Raw genomic sequence first — 25,805 nt, forward strand, 5'->3', positions numbered from 1 at the left:
GCGGAGGGCAGGGCTGTTACCTAGCCAGGCAAGCAGCCCAGTGCACAGGCTGCAAGTGCGGCAGCATGAGACCTTGGCATCTCTGAGTGAATGCTACCTGATAGAAGCACTGACCTTGTGCTGTAAATGTAGAGACTTTAAAATCTTTGGGCTGTCAGCCCCTGTTAATGGCCGTTGCAGGCTTGCAACAGAGTTTTGTTTCTGAATAAAGACGTGATTGCCTGCCTTAAGTTAGATCTCAAATGCGGAGCGGTGCTTGATTCTCTGCGTATTACTACAGATCAGTGCCTCTCAATGCGTTTTTAACCTTTGAACCCTGAGCCGTGTTCTGGAGGGAGCTAATGCTGCTTGTGGCCTTTCTTTCCTGGAGGGAGTCCTGTGGAGCTGCCCTGCTTGTGGGGAAGGAAACTCGGCTGTTGCCAGGTATCTAGCACGTGGCAGCGCAAAACCACTTTCTAACTACAGGATGGGGGTAAGGAGGAGGTGGTTTCTGTGTCTGGAAACTGTGGTTTTCTGTGCCTTTGGTCTGCGGTAATACACAGCCAAGTCACCCTCCGCCAGTTAAAAAGACAGGTATTTGAGGGTGTGAAGCGTTCCAGAGAGATCTCCCATCTTTTTGGAGGGATATGTGAATTCACTGAGGCGATGCCCACAAAACCAAAACAGTTCAGCTGCGGGCAAGAAAAAGGCAACTGAGAGAACCGCCGGAGGGCGGAACGCCAAGAGAAGTAGGAAACGGCAGCTCGCGCGGAGCAGGTGGCTCTCCAGGGCGAGGCGAGCGGGAAGCTCTGCGCTCCCACCCATTCCGACAGCGATCCGCCCGAGGGCTCCAGCGGCCGCAGGCAGAGCAGCGCGGTGAGGGGCGGAGGGACGGAGCATCTCGGAGCTGCAGGGCGGTGCGTGCGTGCGCGCGGGGCGGGGCGAGCCGTTACCGCCCGCCGTGGAGCACCGCCCCCGCCCCCACGTGGCCAGCCGGGCGGAGCGGGAGCGGAGCGGCGCGGCGGAGGAGCGCCCGGCCGCCCCCTCGGCCCGGAGCGCGGAGCCCGCGGGCTGCGGCCCCGCCCCGCGGCCTCCAGGCCCTGCCCGGGGGTGGGGGAAGCTCCCGGCGGAGCGCCGCCCCCCTCGCCTCCCCTCCGGCGCGGCTCCCGGCCCCGGCGGGGACTATGCGGAGATGGCCGTCCCGACCGGAGGCGGGAACAAAGAGTCGCTGCCGCTCAAACCCGGGCAGTGGTCGCCGGGCTCCAGTCCCGGGAGCGGCCGAAGGGGCCTGGCGCGCTCCCCCGGAGGGCAGGTCCCCGGCGGGGCCCGCGCCGCGCGGCGGGCAGGCGGCGGGCGGAGGGGCGGCAGGAGCGACCCCCCGCGAGGCGGCAGGGCGGGGCCGGCGGGCGGCGGGCTGCGGGACGCGCCGGGCCCGGGGCCCCTCCGGCTGCTGCGCGTCTGCGGAGAGCGGCTGCGAGGTGAGGCGGGGTGGCGGGCCCTCCCGGAACCCTCCCCGCTGCCTCCGGGCAGAGCTGAGCCGTGGGGCTGGGGGCTCTGGCAGCCCGCGCCGCTGCTCTGTGCCTGTTCCCGCGGGTGGAGCCACGCGGACGTCGGCGGGAATGGGGGCGAGGGGAGGGAAGGACCGCTTGCCGCCGTGACACCCTCTGGGCCGTCCGTGTGAGTAACTCCGTACGGCGGTCCCGCTCATAGCGCTGACGGGCTGTGCCGACCCCGTCCGCGTTGCCTGCTTGCCTCTAGTGCTGGGCTGGAAGGATGGAGGGTGGCTCGTGCTGTAAAAGTCTGACTTGCGTGAGCAAATCTGTCTGTAGCACGGATGTGCCCAACTCCCCTTTTCACCGGTTAATTTGTAAAAGTTATCTCAGGAATTAAAAACGCGATGGTTCACGTAGTCTCCCGAATAGTTCTCTGTGATGGTAAGTCTGTCCGTGATGTTCGCACAGCGACTGGCTTGCTGTATGAAATTCTTGCGGCAGTTCTGAAGTCTGGTCGAGATCTTTTTGCAGCACGCTAACGCTGCAAAGTTTGAACAGATTCACGGAGGCTGTTCTCAAACGATGCTTAAAATGCTTGGTTTCTTTTGACAGCATTTGTTGATGACAGAATGGACGCCATTGTTAAAGCTGACAGCAAGATATGGCTCACTTTCATTCTGGGTAAGTAGAAGGAGTATGCTGGGGAGAAATGTATTCTTTTTTTTTTTGTTTCTGCAGCTGTAAGTTGTATCAAAATATATTCAGAAGCGTGAGCTGAAAAAAAAAATAACCTGGCTTACACTGAAAAAAGGATCAGGAAATACCTTCCTTCATCATCTTTTAAAAGTTTTTACAGCAGTTGATGTATTGTCAAGGCATTTATTTGAAAATGGTTGTTCACGAGAGATTTATAGATCTCCCCTATTCAGACGTTAATTATGAGGAAAAAAAAACAAAACTGTTGTTAAGTAATTAGTCAAAACCAGCTTGTTTTGCAAGGATTATGGCTGGAAGAACCTAAAGCTGGCGGAGGATGTAAATTTAAATGGTATCTCTGGGAATATTTGGGAGTAAATGGCAAAATGGCTAATGGCCAAAATCTTGGAAGAAGCATCCAAAGTACTTGCAAAATTATATAAAAAATGCATTCCTAAAGTCAGCGAATGTTATTAATAGCGTATTTAACAGATGCAGAGTTATCTGTTCTCTAAAAGGTGTATTAAAAGACTGTCAAGGAATTCCAATGGTGCCGGCAGTATTGATGATGCTGCCAGTGGTCTTTGTTGCCAGAGGGAGTTTCTTCAGTTTGATGAATTACCTTGCAAAGTAATGGCAGAAAAGCAAGACTTAGCGTACAAACTAATTGATGAATAAACTGTTCCTGAATTGCTTTACTTACTTCTGTTTATTCAGCATTTCCTGGACTAACAGTTACTTGTATGACACAGAAACATTTAACAGATGGTCAGAAGTGGAAGAATGCTTTCATTTGTTTGAAATTTGAGACCAGATTAGGTAGAGAGCCTTAAAATTTATGGAGTTTGAATTTGGCTGCAAAACTCAGGTAGCCAGCTGAATGCTTCAGGGAGCTATTTGTAAATAGGTCCTTTTAATAAACCAGTAGTAGTGAATCTGTTATAAATAGCAATGTGATATTTGCAGTAGTAAAGGCTGTAAATATGCTAAGTTTTAGTGGCATTTGAATATTAGTTGCTTTTTTTGTTTGACTTCAAGGTCCAGGTTTTGTAAAGACAAGCTTCTGCAATTGGAGCTAGTGTTGTTATAGAGTGTTATTTTTTTCCTCTAAAGATTAACTCTAACATAGGTGCCATATTAAAGTTGTCAAATTTTCAAGACTGTTCTTCTACAGTGCTTTTGCCATACTTTTTTAATGACTGTTGAATTGAGGCCTAATTCTGATTGCATGGAATCTCAGAATGGAACATCCTGAGTAAGATGCAGAAACAGCCCATGCTTACGTGGTTCTTGTTGTTACCTGTTGTCCTGTATTGCTACCCTACTCCCTTTGGAAATTTGAAAGTATTAATCAGTTTCATGTATGTTTCATATCCTTTCGTATCACAGTGTCTTAACGTTTATTGTTCTCTTGGTAAATCAATTGTGTCTATCACAGCTTTTGAAGAATGGCTTCTTTCTTCAGTATTGACCTTGCAAGACTGGATTGCATCTCTTACGTGTTTCACATTGCCCTTCTTAGAACAGAAAACACAGGATACAGATAAACACAGGAAGTCTAAACTATCAGATTTTACATAATAGCCTCAGTCTGCAAAAATCTGATCATATGCTATGCTTTGTTTTTTACGGTTCTTACATAGGGAGAGAAAATGGCACCTGCAACTTCAGGTACACTGTAGTTTTATATGTCTTTCTAGTGTTAGGACTCTAGTTTCCTTCCCCTCCCCATACATTAGTGGATCAAAGGATGGTAATTTTAAGAGAACTGATCTGTGTGCTTTCCATCAGAAACTAGCTTATTGTACATCTGGATGCCATCTGTTGACAGGTGTAGATATGGACTGGTAGTGCAAGTCTATGAATTATATGTATTGTCTGTTTAAGTAATTACTTAAATTGCTGAGTGATTGTAAAAGGTTTTCTTTTTGTACGTACAGGAGAGTAATATTGGGAAGTTTCATAAAGACGTTTGATATTCTTAGAAAATAACTGTGATTGAATGCATTTACACTTACTGGATTGATTTTTAAATGCAACATTTACAGGAGGGAAGGATAAGATTTAAATACACTGTTTTTTTTTTTTTCTATGAAATAAGTGGACATTTGTGTTTGAAATATCATTTATTTATAAATAGATAACTTCTGTGTAACCTGAAAATACTGTATATTTGACATATTTGGAACGGTGTGAATTCTGAGGTCATGAACAGTGCCAGCAGCTAATGTGCATTTATTGTACTCCTACTGCACATGCTTACTTAATATGTAATCTGTTTCAAAATCGATGCTTTTTTTATAGTTGGAGTATGTGTGAATATATGTATAAACTTATTTCAGCACCTAATTTTAGTGGGAATCTTAAAAATGTTGTTGAGAAATGAAATAATGCCTCATTCTTCTGTCTGCAAGTGTGATTCTGTGTAATAAGTAAAATGTGGGGACTATTCTGTTTCTTTCTGCATAACTGCTGCAAAATATGCTTGTTTATCAAATGTGGTTTGCTGTGTTGCTGTTATAGCTAATGTGTTTACCTGAAATTCCATGTGTCATCTGCCTGTCTGAAAAAAATAATTTACAACTTCTCCATGAGAACTAATGTAGATATTAGTATAAAAAAGCTGCTGAAAGTTTACTAAGACACTGAATTCCACTTATTGAGAACTGTACTGAGAGATCCTTCAATTGTTTTTTTTTTCTCTAGAAAGTATACGTAAAAAAGATAAAAATCTAAAAGAGTGCTTATGCTGTCCTTTTTTTTTAATGGATATCCATGCTTCTATTTGAGAAAACAACTTCAGTAACTAGTGTGGAGTTGAAACACTCTTTAAGGAAGTTTAGAAGTGGTATTGTGTAACCTTAGCTAGTATGTAAAAATATGTAGCTTGAAGTAAATGTTTTCCTTTATGTTCGTAGACAGGTAGTTAAATATATTTTTCCCGCTTAGCTTTTTTTTGGCTTCACATTTTTTTCTGTCTTACCCATTTTCATTTCACTTATCTTTGTATACAAAGCTTTAACATTAAAATTGAAGTTTGTGAACGTAGTCTGTTGCATTGTCACATGCAGTGAGAAGAATAACAAGTACTGCCACTGATGGCAGCAGCAACAATTCCAGTTTCTGTGTTAGAGGAACGTGTGTCTTGGAAATGCATACTGGGGCATCAAGGGTATATTCAGTCTGCTCCTCTTTCCATATAAGTTTTGGTGCTCGCAGATGACTTTCATTCCTGTTGTTCCTGCTTCTTGCTAGAAACAAACCATCATACATGTGTAGCATGCCGTCTGAACAGATGTGCCTTCAGTAGCTCTCTGTCTGTAGCATCTGTGAGTGTGGAGGTACTTGCTGTAAGGTTCCCCTTTGTACATGTGATCTGAGCCGTGCCTAGCCCTCCTGCTTGCTGCTGCTGGTGTGGAGATCAGCACCCTGGAGAGGGGCACGGGCTCAGCACCTCTCGGGTCCTTCTGCTCCATGTAACCCATGTAAATAACAGGACCCTTTGCTAGCCACAGAGGTTGCCTTGGGCTGAAGGCCACCTGTCAGCCTGACTTTTCTATGACAGAGAGGCACTGTGTGCAGAGAGCATTCTAGACACTTCAGTCTAGGAATGCCGGAGTGCCTCTGTCTTAATGTCTATCTATTCCTTGCTCATGCTGGGCTTTCTTCCGCTGTGGACTTCGGCTACAGTGGAACTGCTGCTCATGCAAAGTGGAGTGGTTTCTGATCTCTTTGGATCTTGTAATGCTCAGAATGTCAGAGACATACGGTGTTTACCTACCACTTTATCATGATCTGTCATTTCCATTGTTCCTCCAGATTACCTCCCTGATTCTGCAACTAAGTGACAACAATGCAGATAGTTTCAAAATGGTCGGATGGAAGGCAGAGTTTACCATTTTCAGCAATTACAGTCTCAGTTAGACATGTTCAAAATATGCTATGTATAATTTACCCATGCTTATAATCCACTTATGTTTCTTCATAGCTGAAATGGGTATATTAGATTCTGATGGATCACCATGAGTGGTGCGTGATACAGGTGGGAACACTGCGTATTGCTGAATGTCATCAGCATAATTTCAGATATTCAGAGAGCTGCCCATAAAAGTTAATTCACGTGTCCCTATTCTGCTGCTGCTCTGGAGGCTCAGTACCTTCTGAGCACCTCTGAAGCAGTACTGTAATTATTTAAAAGAACATGATTTAATGTTCTGTGATTTAAATATTTGAGTAACTTGACACTTTTTGTTTCCTTTACAGCTGCTTGTGCAGGAGTCCTACATTGGTAAGATTATATTTACTGTTTGAGAGTAACGTGATACTTCAAAGTGTCATTTTGACTTATATTTAGACAAGCTATTTGGATAATTTATATTTAGATCTTTCCTCTCAAAACCAAGTTGTCACCTCTAAGATGCATAATTCTGTTTTTATAAAGATGATTTGAAAGGTTTCTTAAGCTTGTTCAGCTAAGAGTGAAGCCTGTTTTCCAGCTGGTAAATTGTTAGACTCATAGAATATCCTGAGTTGAGAGAGATTGACAATAATCGTAGCTTAGCTATGCAAATTCAGGAGCTGCATTTCCTGTAGCAAACTTTTTTAACCTGAGCGGGTTTAGAAGGTCCAGGTAAATCCTTTCAATCTCTTCCTTCATTCTGTTTATTTACATTGTACTTTATTTTCAGTCTTGTGTTATATTTTCTTTGACCTTTGGCTAGCCAATGGTTTCTTTGTATATAGAGAAATGGATTTTGAACTAATTTTTGTCCATGTAATTACTGTGTTTCATGTTCCATCCTAAGCCTCACCTTCAGTTTTTGTATTTTAGACCTTAAACCAAATGGCTTCTATAGTGATTTTCACCCAACTGCTTTTGTAGAGATAAAAAGTAACAATTTCTGCCACTGTGTTTTTGTTTCTTGGCTCAAGAAGTGTTATTGATTTTTTTGGTGGCCCGTTTCTTGATAATTTCTATTTCCAAGAAAGATTATGTGCATTGCTTTGCCTTTTTTTTTTTTTTTAAATCCTTCCTTTCCAATGAGGAAGCTTCACTTGGACAAATTTTGCCTCCAGTTATTTCCATTTCTCCTATTTTTTTTAAATTTAATTTTGTAGTTTCACCCATACTTGAATAATATTGATAATTTCTATATATAATCACAGATATCTGAATTAAAAATAATAGAAGAAATAGAAAAAATGAACACAAAAAAATGAACATGTGCATCGTAGTAGTTTAACCAGTTTTTAGTCTGTTCTCCTTTTATTTGTCAGATACTTGAATTTTATTCACTAATATGTATTCTTGCTAATTGAAATAGCATTGCACTTTTTATCTTTAAATGTCTACACTTCTGTTAAAATGGATTTGAGTATTGTAACCAATTCCATAATAGCATTTAATGAGTTGTCTGTGGATTCATATAGAATCATAGAATGGCCTGGGTTGAAAAGGACCACAACGATCATTGAGTTTCAACCTCCCTGCTGTGTGCAGGGTCGCCAACCACTAGACCAGGCTGCCCAGAGCCACATCCAGCCTGGCCTTGAATGCCTCCAGGGATGGGGCTTCCACAACCTCCTTGGGCAACCTGTTCCAGTGTGTCACCACTCTCTGAGTGGAAAAACTTCCTCCTCATATCTAACCTAAATCTCCACTGTCTCAGTTTAAAACCATTCCCCCTTGTCCTATCACTATCGACCCTCATAAACAGCCATTCCCCCTCCTGTTTATATGCTCCCTTCAAGTACTGGAAGGCCACAATGAGGTCTCCCTGGTGCCTTCTCTTCTCCAAGCTAAACAAGCCCAGTTCCCTCAACTTTTCTTCATAGGAGAGGTGCTCCAGCCCTCTGATCATCTTAGTAGCCCTCCTCTGGACCCGCTCTAAGAACTCCACATTGTTATGACATCTGAGTAAAATAGCAGTTTATAAGCAGACTTTGGGTCTGCAATAAATGTCTTGCCAGCTTTTTTTTGGTATATGTGACTTAATGCAGGTTCTAAAACTTCATTGAATTTTCATTGTTCTTGTTTTTATTTAAACAGGTGGCACATAACAACTCTGTTTGAAAATGACCGTCACTTTTCTCACCTGTCAACACTAGAAAGAGAAATGGCTTTTCGCACAGAAATGGTTAGATTATCTTTTAATAAAAGATTAAATGATTGGAAAAATTCATGATCTTGTAATCATGGGTTTTACCGAATTTCCTAATACCTTCTGAATAAGTAAAATATTTTTTTGTCTTGCAACTAACATACATTACACTTTCACATTTCTCTCCGCTGATCGTTGTGCATTTTTCTCTTCACAGTTTGCTTAAAATGTGATTTAAAAATATGATTGTAGAGAATCCAATGTACCAAACTGCAAATATCTTGTGGCATAGCTTTGATTAAAAACGTGGCGTAGCAGGAGTATGAAAGTCATTTTTAATTAATGTTTGCATATGTGTATTCTTTTTGGCAGCTTTTATTTATTTTGAGAACTATGAAATATTATGCTAGTGCATAGTTAACAAATGAGGGATTCTGATGTGTCATGAAATGAAATGGAAGGAAGCCCACGTTGTTTCAGTAACAGTAATAGAAAGGATGTGGAAAACTGAGAAGTCTTGGATCAATTTGTCCTGCTTGTTAGAAATACAAAATTGCTTTTAAAAATGGACTTCGTATATGGTGATTTGTGAAGCAGAAGGGACCTCTCTAATCATAAATGATCATTCTGCTCCCCTTGCAGGGTCTTTATTATTCCTATTTCAAGATCATTATTGAAGCACCATCGTTTTGGAATGGACTGTGTGCAATTATGAATGACAGACTAACTGAATATCCTTTAGTGATTAACACCTTACAAAGGTTCAATCTTTACCCAGAGGTAAGCTGTGTTTTAAAAATAAGATTCTCAAAGATTTGAGATATGTTTCATTTCTTTAGACTTGATTATTAATTTGTAAGGAATGTTATTGTGGAAAGTGCAGTTGTAAAGAGAGAATAAAAAAGTGTAGCTGGGATATTGTATTTCGGTTTCAAATTTAAGATCTGAAAGTAACTTTGTATGCTGTGGTCAACTACCATTGTTATTTACTGTTCTCAAACGTCACGTACATCAAATCAAAGGCGAATAAGCCTCTCAGTATATCATGCCCTACAGTTGCAATCCAGTGCTATACTTCTAGTGTTTTTTTCATCTTGGCTCTGGAAGTAGGTTGCTGACTTCGTGCACTTCAGGAAATAGGACATATGAAGTGAAAGTCGTATGCAACAATGTCTGCAGGGATAAAGATACCGAGAGATTATTTTGGCTTGCATTTTGTGTAGGACAATGAGATAATGACTAATCACAGTTTACTGTGGCCCTTAAATCCAAGAATGGTGGTGATTTATTTTGTTGTGGGAGAAATTCCTCTTCAGAAGAATAATTGTGGCTGTTTTGTTTGTGCTTGTGACCTGATTAAAGTTTTTAGTCTGTTTTTATTTTTTGTCACTAAAAAGATGTCAGTAATTACAGAAATGTTTGATTTTTCTCTCTTACAATGTTGCCTTTGTCTCTCAAACATTTTGCAAAGCGGAAACTCCTTTGATTAATCTTCATTTATATAATTCTGTGTGTCAGGAACAACTTGTTTCTTGGAGAACCAGGGACTAATAGTGGCTGTAATTGCCTGGTTACTAGCATTTATACTCATTCTCCTGCTCTGTGAGAGCAGAGCTACTTCCAGGAATATAAGCGTAAGAGTTCCTGGCTAACGTGTATGTATTCAACTCTCACTTAGCAGTTTCTTTTGCTTTTTATTTCCTTGCTCAGCAAGAAGTAAATGCTATAGACCGATGCTTCTGGTATTCTCTGTTGTGTCTTGTGATTGGTTGGTTTGTTTTTTACTCCAAAGGGATTGCAGTTCAGTTCTAGAAATGCAGTGTTACCAATGTGTGCTGTATTTGAATAATATATTGTGTCTAGCTGAGAAAGATTTATTGACTTCACCTACAATCTGACATGGAAAAAACAAAGGTAACTGATCAAGTGAAGTTACTGTTAACGGAATCCTCAGTATCACCATGAAATCTGGTATGTTGGATGCTGAAAGCAGAACGAGAGTAATGAAGTATGATGGCTGACATTCTGTTAAAAACATTAAGTAGATCGCTGTGCAAAATATGTAGGCTTGTCTGTTCATTTAGAGTTTTCTAGGTTCTTATTCCCGCATTGAATTTGGTGATATGTTATGAGTTCATTCATCTTTTCTGCGTCTGTGTGGGCATGAAAAGCAGGCAATGGTCTTCTCAACTCATTTTAGTTGCTTAATACTTGATATCTAGCTTCTGTGTAAATGTTTTGTGATATTATGAAGTCACAGAATGGTTTGGGTTGGAAGGGACCTTTAAGCTCATCTAGTTCCAACCTCCCTGCTTTAGGTAGGGTCATTTCCCTCTAGACCAGGTTGTCCAAAGCCCCATCCAGCCTGGTCTTGAATGCTTCCAGGGAGGGGGCATCCACAGCCTCACTGGACAACCTATTCTGGTGTCTCCCCACTATTTTCTTAAATTTGTTTCTTGAATTTTCTTGTTTCTACGTAGCTGCATCTAAAAAGTACTTGATAGGAACAACTTGACTTTTGAAGCTTGTTCTCCAGATTTATCTAATTTGACTCGTGATAGATGGCAGGAAGGTGCTTGTGGGTTTCTTTGTTGACAGTGAATTTTTTTTTTTCTTCCTGATACCCAGTATCCAGTTATGTTTTTTGGAAGTGTTTCATTTCCATTTTAATTTTAGGAGCTTTCGAGCTTTTTCAGTGCAGATACCTAGCGTTTAAAACTGAATTTTAATAATAATAAAGGCTCTTCCAGTAGCTATATAGTGAGTGATGGAAAGTGACAGAGAGATAATGTGTTAATTTCATGCTAATAGGCAGTTTGCTGTCTGGCTGTTCACCTTTACAGGACAGGAGATATTTCTGTGTGTGGCAGTAATGATGAAAATCTGAGTTGGAGAAATGAATGTTTCAAAGACCCATGTAGTTTGGGGTTAAGTGCTTAATCAAAGGCAACTGGTAAAAGGGATCAGCTTTCCTACATGGTCTTTAACAGCAAAGGACTGGTCCATAGAGGCTGTTCTGGGTCTAATGGCCAGTCTTTTATTTTCCATGTTCCGCATTTACTGACTTAGCCAATACAATACAGTACAAATTCCAAAAATGCCACTGTGTTCTAATTGACCTAGCAATTTTGTGCTACTGGCTTGCTTCCATTTTCATGCTCATGTTTTAACTGTTTTGTATGAAGTAGCTTTTGGCAAAAGTGCTTCTGTTCTTTGTATGAAGTAAAAGTCTTGGGAGTGGGGAGGTAGGGGTTAGGGAGTATTCATGTGTGATAACATCTGCAGCTGACGTAAGCACTTGTGACATGAAAAGATTAAGCTGTAATTTTTTTTTGTGCAAGATTTGTTCAGCAAGAATGCTTTATTCACTTAGTGTAAAGTCAGCTTCGGGGTTGGTAATGCAAGTATGCTGGACAGATGTCTCTGAGCTTTCATTTGCATTCTGTTGGCAGTGTATAACCACACTTAGGTGTTAAGATAAATGATTTGGAGTTGGTTCTCAGTCCTGTTGTTGCTTATGAGGAGTAGGGGTGAGTGTCTCGTTAGTGTATGCACATATGCACAATCAGCAGTGCCAGGACACAGAATTCAGGATAGTGTACTTTGCAAGACATGATGTTGAGGCAAGGAGTATGGGTCTAGACAAAAAGGTGTAGGTATATACAAGGGGTGTGTGTGTGTGTGTATACACACAAGGTTTACACTATGGGAATGTGAAGAGCATGGATAAATTGCGTTATGATGTCTGGAGACCTAATTTGGAAAGATAATCTAACCATAGACTTGCAGAAAAATTGAATGAAAGGATGTCTGAACATCACTTGCACCACTTTGTTTTAAGCAAAGTGAAGTAGAGTAGGTTGTTAAGGACTATCTATGATTTGGTTTGGAGTATGCCTACCTCACTGGGCTTCCACTATTTGACCATCTTAATAATAGTTGAAGTTGAAAAGTTGAAGAAGCTGGGTTTATTTAGCTTGGAGAAGAGAAGGCTTCGGGGAGACCTCATTGCAGCATTCCAGTGCTTGAAGAGAGCGTACAAGCAGGAAGGGAATTGACATTTTATGTGAAGCAGTCTGACATGGAAGTGTGTATGAAGGAAAGATGTGGAATTGAATTCTGCCATGTGGAAAAAATGGACCCACTGACATTCATTATTGTTTGCTGAACATTAATGGAGACCAAACCGCATGTGAATACAGTGAGCCTGCCTACAGTGAGGGTCTTGTTCATCACTGGTGAACATGCATAACTAGTGGTGGTAACTATGCTGAAAAATAGTGTTTTGTAGCTGAGAATTTGCTCTATCAATTAGTGTTATTGTGCTTTTTCTATCTGTTTTAGTGTCCATGGGAACAAATTGGAGGCGTAACTTTCAACGTGATCTATGTTTATTACCTACTGATAGCAGACTATAGCATTTTATGAAATGTAGCTATTTCAGTGAGAACTGAAAGCAGAATAAGAACAGCTTCCTCCCCCTCTTCCACCTGCCTCTGGCTGAGCCCTGGCCAGTGGCAGGTCACTCGCAGCTGACTGGATCTGGCTGTGATCTGCCATGTGCAGCTACTTGACTGTGCTCACAGAGGCCACCCTTGCTGCCCCCCACTACCAAAACCTTGCCCCATAAGCCCAATGCACACTTTATCAGGGATCAAGATATTATTCCCTGTATTTTCTTTTTGCCCTTCTTAAGAATGTGACATAACAGTTTTATTAGTTGCACAGGGAAAGAATAGGTGGAATCATACTTCCTGTACATGTTTTCTTTGACACAGCACTGGGACCCACAATGCTGCAGTGGTGAAATATCTTTTCAGTCTAGGGACCTTTGGGTTATAATTTTCAGAGCAGCTTAACTAGAATGGCCACATTATTCATTTATGAACTCTGTAAGTCTACTATACCTGACAGAATATTTTGGTAATTTTACCCAATGACTTTGCTGTGAGATGAGTCTCAGTTTTTCTGTGTGTAACATATTGGTGTTTTCTGTGTCAGGTGTTGAGTGTTCAGAAACTTCTAATCCTTTTTTCCACCTAGGTGGTCCTTGCCAGCTGGTACCGCATATATACTACTGTTATGGATTTCCTTGGTGTACCAACAAAGATGTGTTGGACTGTAAACAGAGGAAAAGATCTTAGTCCTGTTGAAAGTTGTGAGGGTGAGTTGTATTTTGTTTTACTTCCTTCCTGCATGCATTTTGTTGTGGCTTCTAAGAACACCAGCAAATAAATTGTGGGCTTTGCTTGTTAGATAGTTGCCCCTATCTAGGCTGAACTTCTATACTGCACTTCAAATGTGCATAGCTGTAGTCTGAGCTTTTGTTATATTGTGCTGTTATAAGATCTCCTGTGTACAATTGGAGGCTCTGTAGATGCGTGAAATTTCTGTAGCTACTGTAGAATCTGCAATTTGTTCTAAGACAAAAACTTACCCTCTGTGTTTTCTTTCATAACTAGAATGTGAGGAGTAGAGAGGGAGGGGAAAAAGATAACTCCAGGGCCCCCTTTTGGACAGCATTTTGTGTTGTGACCTAATATTCGGTGTAAGAATTTCAACCTTATATCTTGGATTTAATGCCAAAAATTGGATACTGCCACTTTCTAGCTTTTTAAAAAATTCTATTTTGAACATTTAAAGTATTGACTTTTAAACTAAGCATTATGCAGTGGAAGTACTTCGGTGAGAAACACAGCCGAGACATTCTACTGTCAGTTTGTGAAGCTATTTCATTTTATCATTTCAAATGTCTTTGTGTGCTCATATATCAATGTTTTTCTTCTTTGCACAAAACTATACACGCTTTCTTCAGAATGGTTCACTTACACATGTATTTGTTATTTGTTGCTTGTGACAAAACTAAAGTACCGTTCCTGGTGTTTTTAAAAAACAGCAACAGCAAAAACACAAAAAACCACCACCAACCAAATCCCACAGCTGTTGAGGCTACCAAGGTTGGTGGGCATATCATCGTCTTTTTTTTTTGTAGAACTGTCTTGCTGTATTTTCGACAGTGTTGAATAAACATTTCTGTGTACCAAACTGAAGTTTTGCTAGCTTCTCTGTAGTGAACAAGGCTTTTTAAGCTGTCGTGCAGTAATGATTAGAGGCTGGAGGGTTTAAAGAAATAATAAGAGAAGAAGGATAGGCATGTGAACACAGAAGCGTTTGTGAATGAGTAAATTGAAAGATGTGCATTATTAGAACATCTCTTGGCAACTAATGAAAGAAGAAAAAGCTAAGAGCATTGTGTGTGATACATTTAAAGATACATTTATGCCTGAAATGAGAGTATGGGGAATACAAACTAGATCTAAAAGCCTTTATAAAGTCAAAACATCTGTAGAGAATGTTGCTGTGGCCATGCTTATCCTTTCTATACCTTTCAGGTTTTTTCTGTAGGTAGTACTTCCCTCTTGCCCAAATACTGTGCCTCTTTCTCCCCTTCTAAATTTACTTATTTATTTTTAGGAGTGTAATCTTTTCATTTAACCTTCCCAGTAATCCTGGTGACACTTTTTTTTGACCCTTTCTGTAAATATGTTAAGTTAGCGTATGCAGTGTTCTTTATTATAATGATTGTGTTTTGTTCTATAAACTAGATGACCATTTATGTATATTTGCTGTTCGTTTATTAGGGTGGGGAGATCCTGCTTCCTTTTACGTTGCTGTGATTTTTCTTTTGAATGGACTGATGATGTCACTGTTCTTCATATATGGCACATACCTCAGGTAAGGCAGTTGAGACTGAGTTATTGAATTGATATTACCAGTTTGCTTTTACAGTAAAACAAACAAACAAAAAAGTAGATGCTAAAATATTTTGAGGATTTATTGTTTGTTTATACATTATGTTGCAATAAAAATACTACTACATTATCACTAAAAATTACCAGGACAAATAAGATTGTTTATTAGAATATATGCTGATGCTACAGAAACTTACAGAAGATTTCAGTGAATTGGTATAGTGTTGATACCACTGGGTTGTGGGTAAAACTGAATACGACAGTTTTTAAATTGGTTTTTTATCTTTGTGCTCTTAAGATTATCAGTGTAACTCATACTTAAAAAATAAAAATAAAAATAAAAAATACATTGAATGACACTGCACTTTTAACCAGGACTGGAGTTTTTACAATGCTTTTCTTCCAATAATACTGAATTTCTTTCAGTTTAATAGAATGGAAGGGGTAAAATGTTTTGGAAGATAATGTGTTATTTTGCAGACATACTTCCCTTTTTCAACGGATTTCTGTTTTCAGAATCTGTCCCTTAATTTCAGGAACTGTAAGATTCTTTCATATATAAAATATGCTCCGTGTTCAGCAGAAAAATAGAAGCAGAAATATTTGTACCTCTATTTTCATTTGCCAATTTTGCAGAAATGCAAAAAGCTGCTACATTTTCCTCTAATAGATGTGATTGTTTTTCTTCTTTCCCTGGCTTCGCTGCCTTGTGTTCTCTTGCTCTTGCTGAAGCATGTGGTGAAAGTTCAGATAAAGAACAGCATATGGTGGGAGCTGAATTGACACTGAAAAGAGGAAGTTGCCTAGTGTAACTGTCAGGCATTTTGGGGGTAAAGAATGTATGCTTGTGTTCCACATCCCTAATGTGGAAAATGAATCTCTCACTTTCTGAGGAAGTTGGTAAACTTTGAATATTAATATTAATATAAACTTGCCATGTTTCTTTAAAGGAAGATGTATGTAAAGCCACGTTATATGTATTAGCGTATTGAGAAGTCAGTACTATTTTAATTTTAATTTCTCAATGTTTTCCTCAGATAATTATTGAGTATCTTAAGCAGTTCAATTGTAAACATAGATGATCTGCAATCGAGGTAGCCAAGATGACTAGAATATAAATTAGAATACTTTCAACTTGTAAGCCAGTAGCTAGCTGGGATTATGAAGAGTAACAAGTGACTATGCAGGTTCCTGCAGGTAGGATTTTATCCTTATTTTATCCTTATTTCTTCTCAAGACATTTATATTTGGATACCAGATCTAGATGGCTGCTTAGATATCACATGGGTTCAAAGGCTTCTCTAAGCCAAGGAAAGCCAGCGTCCTTAAGCTTTTCTTGAGGGCGTGAAAAATAAAGGAACTGAATCTGGAGCAATGCCTTTCTACTATGGTGAAGTAGGTAATCTTATGAATTGGTGTAGATTTCTCCCTTAAAGTTGATCTTTAGGTTGTTTTTTTTTGTTGTTGTTGTTTTTTCTTTTAATGACTTCTGGAAGACTTTCTCATAGTGCCTGTCTCATTTGATGTTGGGAAGCCATCCTCTAATATTGTCTAGCTGGCCTTATATGATGGAGTGACAACATTGATGGGCAAAGCAGGGGCAATTGATGTCATCTACCTGGGCTTGTGGAAGGCCTTTGACATGGTCCTGCACCACATCCTTATCTCTAGATTGGAGAGATATGAGTTGGAATGGTGGATTATTCAGTGGATAAAGAATTGTTTGGAAGGTCACAGCCCGGGTGGTTGTTGTCAATGGCTCTATGTTCAGGTGGAGGCCGGTGATGAGTGATGTCTCCACAGGGACTGTCAAAAGGAAGGGGTGTTCAGGTTTGGGCACCTCAGTACAGAAGGGACATCGAAGTGCTGGAGCAGCAAGGCTTGTGAAGGGCTTGGAGAATATTCCCTGTCAGGAGTGACTGAAGGAACTGGAACTGTTTAGTCTAGGAAAAGATGAGGCTGTGGGGAGATGCTACTGCTCTCATCAGATACCTGAAAGGTGACTGCAGTGAGAGTGAGTTTGGTCTCTTTAACCTCATCCTGTCACCTGTCACCAGTGAAAATGGCATCAAGTTGCACCAGGGTAAGTTTAGGTTGGATATCAGGAAAAACTTCTTTACAGAAAGGGTTGTTAAGCACTGGGACAGGCTCTCTGGGGAGGTGATTGAGTCACCATCCCTGAATGTGTTTAAAAACCATCTGACTGTGGCACTCAGGGACGAGATTTAGCAGTGGGTTGTTAGAGTTAGGATAGTATGGTAGAACTCCATGAGAGAAGTCCTCTTCAGAAGGACATAGGGGTCCCAGTGGATGAAAGATTTAACATGAGTCAGCAGTGTGTGCTTTCAGCGTGGAAGGCCAACTGTATTCTGGGCTGCATCACAAGAGGAGTGGCCAGCAGGGTGAAGGAGGTGATTGTCCCCCTCTACCCTCGTAACACCCCACCTGGAGTACTGTGTCCAGATTTGGGGCCCCCAACACAGGAAAGATGTGGTGGTTTTAGAACAGGTCCAGAGGAAGACCATGAAAATAATCAAAAGGCTGGAGAACCTCTCCTGTGAAGACAGGCTGAGCAAGCTGGGCTTGTTCAACTTGAAGAAGAGAAGGTTCCTGGGAGACCTCACTATGGCCTTCCAGTATTTAAAGGAGATTATAAACGTGAGGGAAATAAACTTTTTTACAGGGTAGATAGCAACAGGACAAGAGGAAATGGATTTAAATTAAAGGCGGGGAGATTTAGGTTTAGGTTTAGGAAATTTTTCACTGAGAGAGGGTGGTGAGATGCAGGAACAGACTAGCCAATAAGTTGTGGATGTTCCATTTCTGTAGTTGTTCAAGGCCAGGTTGGATGGGTTTCTGCAGAGCCTGATCCTACTGCCTGTTACAGGAGTTGGCAACACTGCCCACTGCAGGGGGGATTTGCACTAGATGTTCTTTGAGGTCCCTTCCAACTCAAGCCATTCTATGATTTCTGTATTTGTTAGCAACAGTCATCTCAAGCTTACATATTTTTCGAGTTATTTTTTTCCCATGTGTTCATGAAATGTATCATCTTTTTATTCCAGCCTTGATGTGCCTTTAGTCTCCATACAACTGGTAATGAAAGATGATAGTCTAGTGGAAGACTGCTTTCTTATCATTATTTTCTAATCTAGCTTGTGTTCTCACATCTATGCATGCTGTGCTCTGTTGTTCAAGGATTTCAACTAGCAGAAATGTAGTTGCTTTTGTAGGACTGTTTTTTTGGTTTAGAACTGTTTTTGATGTTTAACTCTCTTACCCAGTTTTTCTCCCAAGCTTAGAAGATGACCAGACATAGTATGTCCCTGTCCTAGCACTCACTCAGTATATGGCCAGTGTTAAGAAGGGGAGCCTTTAGAAGTAGCTGATGAACTGGGTTAGCTGTAGTGTGAAACTGCAACCACTGCTTAGTTGAAGACACTTTGGAATCTTCTTGTATGGTTCGTCAGCTTCAAATTTAGGAACATTCTCTCTTACGACAATTGAAGGAACATACTGAAAACTTGTTCTAAGATTTGTGTCTTTTTTTTTTTTAATGGACAAATGAGTGGTATTTATATGATAGACACTTTATTCTATTGTAAGATTCTCCCCCATTCCTTCTGCTTTCACAGTGGAAGGACAGAATGTGTAAAATGATTGTGAAATACTGCATCTCATGGCGCTACCAATAAATTTCCCGTATCTCCTTCTGAAAGTACTTTTTCGGTATGCTGTTTCTTGCATGTTCATAAGCAAGGAATTAGTGCAATTCCCTAAAAACTTTCTTAAGGCTTCAGCTAATGGTACCTGGAAACCATGGTTCTATTATTAAGTTTTTAAACATGGGTGGATGTAGCTTCTTGTGGAAGGGCCTTTGTAAAATCTATTTTGTACGCATACTTCACCAATCTTAGTGTGGTATGAGAATTTCAATAGGAAGAGTTATCATTTATCTTTTTATATTGGCAGTAGGAGGGGTTAACTTCTTTATCTCCTATGTTATAGCACTGCACTGTTAGAAAATAGCCAACCTTACTCTGTACAAAATATAACTCTGTGAAATAGAGAGTTAATGTGTTCACTTCCTGTTCTGGAAAAGATGCAAGGTGCATTTCCCTACTCTGTGCTACAGGTTATCTGATCTCATGTGGTTGAATAGTAAGCCTGATAGCCCTAAAGAATTTGTAATACAATAAAGACCTTTTACTCTGGACTTAAAGTGTGTCCAACCAACAGGCCTGCCTAATTGTAAACTTTTAACATTATTACATGATTTTTAGCAATATTTTTTTTTGTGTGTGTTTATTGAGCATAGCTTGAGCATGGACTGTATAGATGACAGTGGAATACTGTTGGGGGGAAGAGTGCAGTGGTGTGTATTTGATTAGTGTTTCTGCTATTAAGACCACATCGATCAATACACAAATAATAATCATCTAAAAGAATACCTGGAAATGAGCTAATCCAAGCATGCTAAAGGTGGATTTACAGAATATGCACATTATACTTACATTAATTCACTTTTTCTCGGAATATGTAGATTCAACAAATTGTGTATTTAATGGCTGTTTTGTTTGGCATGGAAGTAGCGTAAGTCAAATGTTCTGTGATAAACTTTAAAATAGATAAAAGTAACATTCAAGTATATATTTGGAAAAAAAAAAAGTTTTGTTCCTTACATATATCAATGATATTATATATTTCATATGTAGCCCAAGACAACTCCTCTTCACCCAGTGCAGGCCAGGCAAGCTAAAAGGTTGGACAGCCATGCTTCGATGTTTTATCACAGTGTCAAAACTTTGTGGAAAACTTGAAGGCTTTTTTTTTTTTTAGCAAACAATTTTGTTTCTAAAACTAAAATGAATTTATTTATTTAAATATTGAGCATATTCATTTAATCATTTTGGACTTAAGTGTTGATGCTTTTCGTATTTGCAGAAGTAATGGTTAAGTTTTATATGCAAGAATGCATGTTTCCTGGAGATTGTTTTAGCACTCAGCTGGTATCTTTAATCCCAGGACTCAATGATTCTGTTTGGTCTGCATATTAGTGATGGGTGAAGGATCTGAGAGGATGTAAGGATTTTGTTGATTTTTTTCCCTTAATCTTGAACGGCTGGCTGATATTTTTGTTAAGCAACAAAAATAGTACTTTCTGTCCAATTCAAAGTAGAAATGCAAGGTTTTTTTTCACAGAAAGGTTGCTTGGTTTCTGTCACAGAACACTGGTAATAAGGTTTTATCTGTTTGAAAAGATTTGTTATCTATTGCTATTTTCAGGTGAGAAAAACGAAGTACTATCTTGGGTTTTAGTGTTGACTTCCATGGTGCTTGTTATTCAGCACTTAAATCTGATTTATTTAGAAACCTATAAAAAGTCCTTAAGGGCTTAAAAAGCTTCTACATGTCAGCATCACAGTACTTTGCATAAGAATTAGGCTGTATCTTGCATTGACTCGTTTGTATGAATTCATTTTGTATATGTTTGTGACCATGCTTGGTTTGATTATCCTAATAAGATTTTAGGTTCAGACCAATATTTGCAAAGATGTCCTGTGAGTGATTGTGCATGCAGGTTCGAAAGTTTTCTGATTGGTGTCTTAGGGAAGAAATATTTCATTTATACTGCTTGGGATTTAAAAATAAATAAAAATGCTCTGCACTTCTCAGGACCAAGCAGATTAAGCACCAGAAATTGAAGGCTGTAATTGATAGGGCTCATTTTTATTGTTGATGTTAATGACCTAAACCAAAGCTTGTGACGGGAAGGATAGCAACTTCACAAGTAATTTACATTAAAATTGGTGTGCTGCAAAAAAGAGTTGATGTATGAAGTCTGCACTGGAGTAAATACTAGCTGACTAGCTAGTCTTTTAATATCTTTTGTGTAATGTAGATTATTTTTCTGTGATGCCCGAAAGCATTTTTGCTTTCCCAGGTAAACTTAGCTATAATTAAATACTCCACATTTTTGAAAGACCATCAGCTGTTAAGAAGTTCTCTTGTATTGATACTTCATGGTTTTTTTTACAGTGGGAGCCATCTAGGAGGCCTCATTACCGTGATGTGTTACTTTTTCAACCATGGAGAGGTAGGTCTACCACCTTATTTTTCTTCTCTCTTTTTGAAGAGTAAGATGATCTCACTTCCTTAAAGACAGTTATGTTGCTGATCTAAATGAGAGTGAATGTAAAAGGCTAATAGGAATGAGGCGTTGCTGAATGCAAAATAGGTTACAACTTGTATAATGTATAGCACTGTGTCACTTTAGATTTGAAAAATAAATAAGAATCAGAAAGGAAGTATAAAGTGATTCTGAGATTCAGATCTCAACAGCACAAGAAGTTCAAGTTTCAAAATATCAAAATCTTTCTTTCCTGCTCCAGACGTAACCAGGCTTAGACGTATCCTGTGTATAAGCCTCAGAAACAGTGGAAGTTTTCTTTAGATTGCTATGTAATTTATCTGAAATTCATGAATACACATAGTGCAAATAAACCCCTGTACTATTGCCATTCTTTTTTGATGATAATTTGGAATTAATATTTTATCCATTGCTAGAAAGCACTGACAAGAGTATACATTGTTTTGTCACACTATGGCACAGTCAGCTCTACTGGCCCACAGGGCACCCTGTAACAGAGCTCGTGTCTTTCTTTAGATGACAGGAAACACACACAAATCTTTCACAATTATGTGTACTAATTTTGATGGTAATTGGCATGCAACTTGGTGTTTATTTTACATTTTTAAACACCTGTTTTACGCTGTTAATTTAACATAATTGTGAAATATCAGAACAATAAGCAGATAATCAAATGGTACTGATTCTGGTAATATCTTTGATAAAACAATATTTTTAAAATGTCTTTAAGATTCTGGGAATGAAACTAGAAGGGACATGATTGTATAAACATTCTGTAAGGTTTCATAAATTCATTACTGTCTATGTTCTGTTTTTGTCCTTCAGTAATAAAGAATCTTCTTCTCATTTTTAGTGTGAATCTATTTATAGCCGCTTTCTATCTGTTTGTATGTCAAAAATGTCCTCTCCTTGAAATATTTTCTTCTTCCATAATGCTTATGTCCAAAGCTATGTACTCAAAACAATTTTATTCCCTGTTTAACCATTATGTAAGGTCTCTGAATGGACCAACCCTTTCATTTTCCTCTCTTAAGATAGGAAGCTAGCAGGCTTCCTCTGCATCTCTTCTGGCTGACCTCCCTTGCAATCTGTGAACACAACTCTCTTTTCTGCAGTCCTTTTGGGAGCATATATTAACATCCATCATAATATTTTTTCTTTTTTTTGGAGAGGGGGAAGGGAGATTAAGCCTATGCCAATTCTCATTTGCCTTTGTATATTTCTGCCTTTTGTTACTTAGACAGTCAACTTTGTTTTGCATGCAACAGAAAATAGGTAGAGAGGCAGAGAGGCTTAGGTGTTTTCCGCATTGAAATTGCTCTATTTACTTCAGATTATATCATGCTAACTGATTGCAACAATGGAAAATGGTATTTCAGGCTATGAGAGAACCTCCCTATCTCCTGTAGGTTGTGTTTGTATGTTTCCTGGACACAGGTTCAGTGCTATCTGTCCTACAGTGATAAATCTCTATCTAAGGGATTGATCTAAATGGATCCATCTATCTAAATGGAATTAGACAAAGGAGAGTGGGTGATACTATTGTGTAAGCTACGTTTGTGTAAGAAAAGCTACAGAAATAATTTGTCAAAGCATGCTTAGTAGTTTTGTGAAAATTTTGCATGCTAAGTAGGATAAGCACAATTCTCTCTGTTGCAACAGTAAGTAAATGCAATGTGAAGATACATTTTGTTCAAACTATTTCTGTTAATTATTGGGTGAAAGCCATCTAGGTGCTAGCTATGTGGTTGTAATCCAAGATTTCGCTTACCTTTACTCGTAAACCTTGGATTTAAAAGTGATTGCATTTCCTTTGTCCAGAGTGTTTTGTTTTTCTTTTTTTTAAACAACAGGTTCCATTTGCAGTATGATTTCTTGCTGGTAGACTGCTTATGCATCTGAAAGAACACTGTGTAAAATTGAAATAATCTGAAGGATATTATTTAATCATATAGGAACATAAATTTAAGATGGAAAAATAGTATAAAGTAATGTTCCTAACTTTGAAGTTACAATTAATTTTTTTGATGACCAGTGCCATGTGCATGCATTTTCTAAACAGCTGAGTATAAGGGGTCAGAACATCAGTGAAGTAGGTGAGCTGTTCACCACAAACCCAAAGAAATTAATGAAGAAGATATTCACTTGATTTAATTGCATTATCTTTGACTGCAGTAAGCTAAAGAGTGAAGGAAACAATTTAGAATAGCTTTGTAAACTTTTGTTTGGTTTTACTAGACTATTCTGGAGAGCAGATTTTATAAAATTTTCTGTCTTGCTGCTGCTAGAAATGTAAAATGTTTGTAACCTGAGTGACTCTAGTGTGATGAAGAGTATGTTGGTTTTTCCTCTCCCTACTCACATTGTCCATGTAAGTGTGGCAAGTGACTGCCTGCCTTTGGGAGTGTCGGTTACCTGAATGACTTGTTAAGTTCAGCAGAAGCAGAGACAAGCAGAGGCTCTTCTGACTGTTTTCTTGTATGTTCTCTATCTGTTGCACTTAATTTTGGAAGAGTAGTAATCTGTCTTTTAGTTAAACAGTGCATCATTGACCTCAAGTCTGAAAGCTGCATCCTTTCTCCTTCTCTTTTTTTGCGTCTTGTCTTGCTGGTTTTCTTTTTGTGGGGTGTTTTGTCTGTTTGATTTGGTTTGTTTATTGTGCTGTTGTCTTTCCATTTTCTTTTTTTTTCTTTTTTTTTTTTTTTTTGGCTTGTAAATAAAAGGTTGTGTAGTTCGGGGTCTGCTTTACTGAAGAATTTTTGGTCTTTCGTTTTCAAACACAGATGCATTGCTTTATGAAAGTACAGCACCAAACATTATCAGCTAACCCAGTTCTTATTTTTAGTGCACTCGTGTCATGTGGACTCCCCCTCTTCGTGAAAGTTTCTCATACCCATTCCTTGTGCTTCAGATGTTGCTTTTGACCTATATTCTCAGGTACCTCTCAATTTATACTTAGCTTCTTCCAGTGAGTTAAAAAAAAAAAAAAAAAAGGAATGTGGGAGGAAACATATTTAAATGCGTTTATTTAGATATTGTTATGCTGTAGGAATATCGTTAACACAGAAACTTTCCTGTGGCTGTTACATTGCAGATGCTGCACTGGTAGAGCTGTAGTCACGTTACTCATTTATTAAAAGGAAAATTTTTCAACTTGAAGACATGGTTAAAATAAATATCAGAATTACTATGTTGGGAAATACGTGTCCGAATTAAAAAAAAAGAAAATTTTTGGTTGATATCAATTCTATCCCACGGAAAACAAGCTGATACTTCTTGAATTGGTTTTGTCCCTCTTGGAGAGTGGTATGTTGATTGCACTTAGAATGAGCTTATGCTATGAAACAGCAAGTGCAGTAGTGCCCATAAGCTATTATGTTCTTGCAATTCACATGTGTTTATTAGTTCAGTCTTTCAAACAATCTAACAATAATAATGCAGGGATGCCCCTGAGTTCATTAGCCCTGCTTTTCTGTGGTTGTTTCTGGTCTGCAATGTGACTGTGTCTTGCCTTTGGTTTGAGAAAATAAGCATGGTTGTTAATACTAAGGGTTTTCCACTGAATTCTGTTGCATCAGGTTTGCAGTGTATTTATTTGTTTTAGCTGAATTTTGCATATGTAACCACAGGTTTTCCTTTATTCAGTCATACTGACTTGTAGTTATTGATGACTAAACCAAAGATATAACGCTCTCATCTGTCACTAACTTTTGTTTTTAGGTAAGAAAAAAGATGCATGCTATTTAAAAAAATATTATGAGGAATAGTTTGTAGAGTGATTGCTAGATTCTTTATTTGAATGGTAACTGTTCATTTAAAGCTAAATAGTTAAATGGAACAAAAAACAGTGAAATTAAGTTAGGGTGATCCTAGTGTGTATGTTCTGTATGCATAACTACGACACTTCCAATTAGATAGGTGTGCTACTACTTCAAATTCTGTTGTGTGAAGTAGTAATGGAGCTTGTGTGCCTACCAGTGACCAATGAAGAAGTAAGGTATTTAGTTTAGCCATTTCAGAAGGAGATTTCAAAAAGATGATACAACATTTTAAGACTTAACTTTCAGATTTTCAGTTAGAGTTCCTACTTCAAGAGCCGGTTCTTTGTATACTGGTCTTCTGACGTAATGTGGGAACTATCTTTGAAACAGAGTCTAGAATATGATTTCCAGTAGTTAATCTCAATGCTTTTAAGGAGAAAGTGAAGAAAATTTTACAGAATTTGCCGAGACTACCGTAATCTGTTGGCTTTGGGTTATTTTCAGCAGAATATTTATGATCTCCTAATCTTTTGGAGGCCACTTTGTGAATTTTGAATCATGGCGTGTTTCTGATGTGGTCTCTAAACTAGGGATAAATTAAAAAAACTTTTCTGCAGGGGATGGAAAGCAGGCTATTTTCAGTGTAAGGTGAGTTTCGTGTGTTTTCTCATTGCCCTGAAATCCTCTGCTAGGATCGCTGGCAAAAAGTTTTGGAGAGGAAATACGGAATAAATGAGAGAGAATGCTAAAAGGGTGAAATCACTGTCACATACAGACTTTTATGAGAATAACTGTGGTTCTGGCTGAAATTAAAATAGTTGTGACCTGACTGCAGTTGCTACAAAAAGGTGGACTGCACCGAGTGCTGCAGG

At 39.1% G+C, this 25,805-nt stretch overlaps 1 protein-coding gene across 5 annotated transcripts in view; it reads left to right on the forward strand.

Moving 5' to 3' along the window:
- DPY19L1 (dpy-19 like 1) overlaps window positions 1–25,805 on the forward strand; it is a 48,923-nt gene continuing 23,118 nt past the window's right edge. For 2 of the 5 annotated variants that reach the window (XM_418841.8, XM_015281678.4), the window contains exons 1-9: window positions 957–1,457; window positions 2,085–2,153; window positions 6,432–6,456; window positions 8,218–8,305; window positions 8,912–9,049; window positions 13,313–13,433; window positions 14,911–15,004; window positions 21,061–21,118; window positions 24,018–24,109. In XM_418841.8, the coding sequence (XP_418841.4) occupies window positions 1,172–1,457; window positions 2,085–2,153; window positions 6,432–6,456; window positions 8,218–8,305; window positions 8,912–9,049; window positions 13,313–13,433; window positions 14,911–15,004; window positions 21,061–21,118; window positions 24,018–24,109 (971 nt within the window). In that variant the 5' untranslated portion in view covers window positions 957–1,171. Of the gene's footprint in view, window positions 424–656; window positions 856–956; window positions 1,657–2,084; window positions 2,154–6,431; window positions 6,457–8,217; window positions 8,306–8,911; window positions 9,050–13,312; window positions 13,434–14,910; window positions 15,005–21,060; window positions 21,119–24,017; window positions 24,110–25,805 lie in introns of those variants that run through there. The other 3 variants (XM_040690115.2, XM_040690120.1, XM_046938133.1) reach the window with 3 other exon arrangements.

This window comes from Gallus gallus, chromosome 2 (assembly GCF_016699485.2).
Source record: "Gallus gallus isolate bGalGal1 chromosome 2, bGalGal1.mat.broiler.GRCg7b, whole genome shotgun sequence".
Classification (NCBI taxonomy): domain Eukaryota; kingdom Metazoa; phylum Chordata; class Aves; order Galliformes; family Phasianidae; genus Gallus; species Gallus gallus.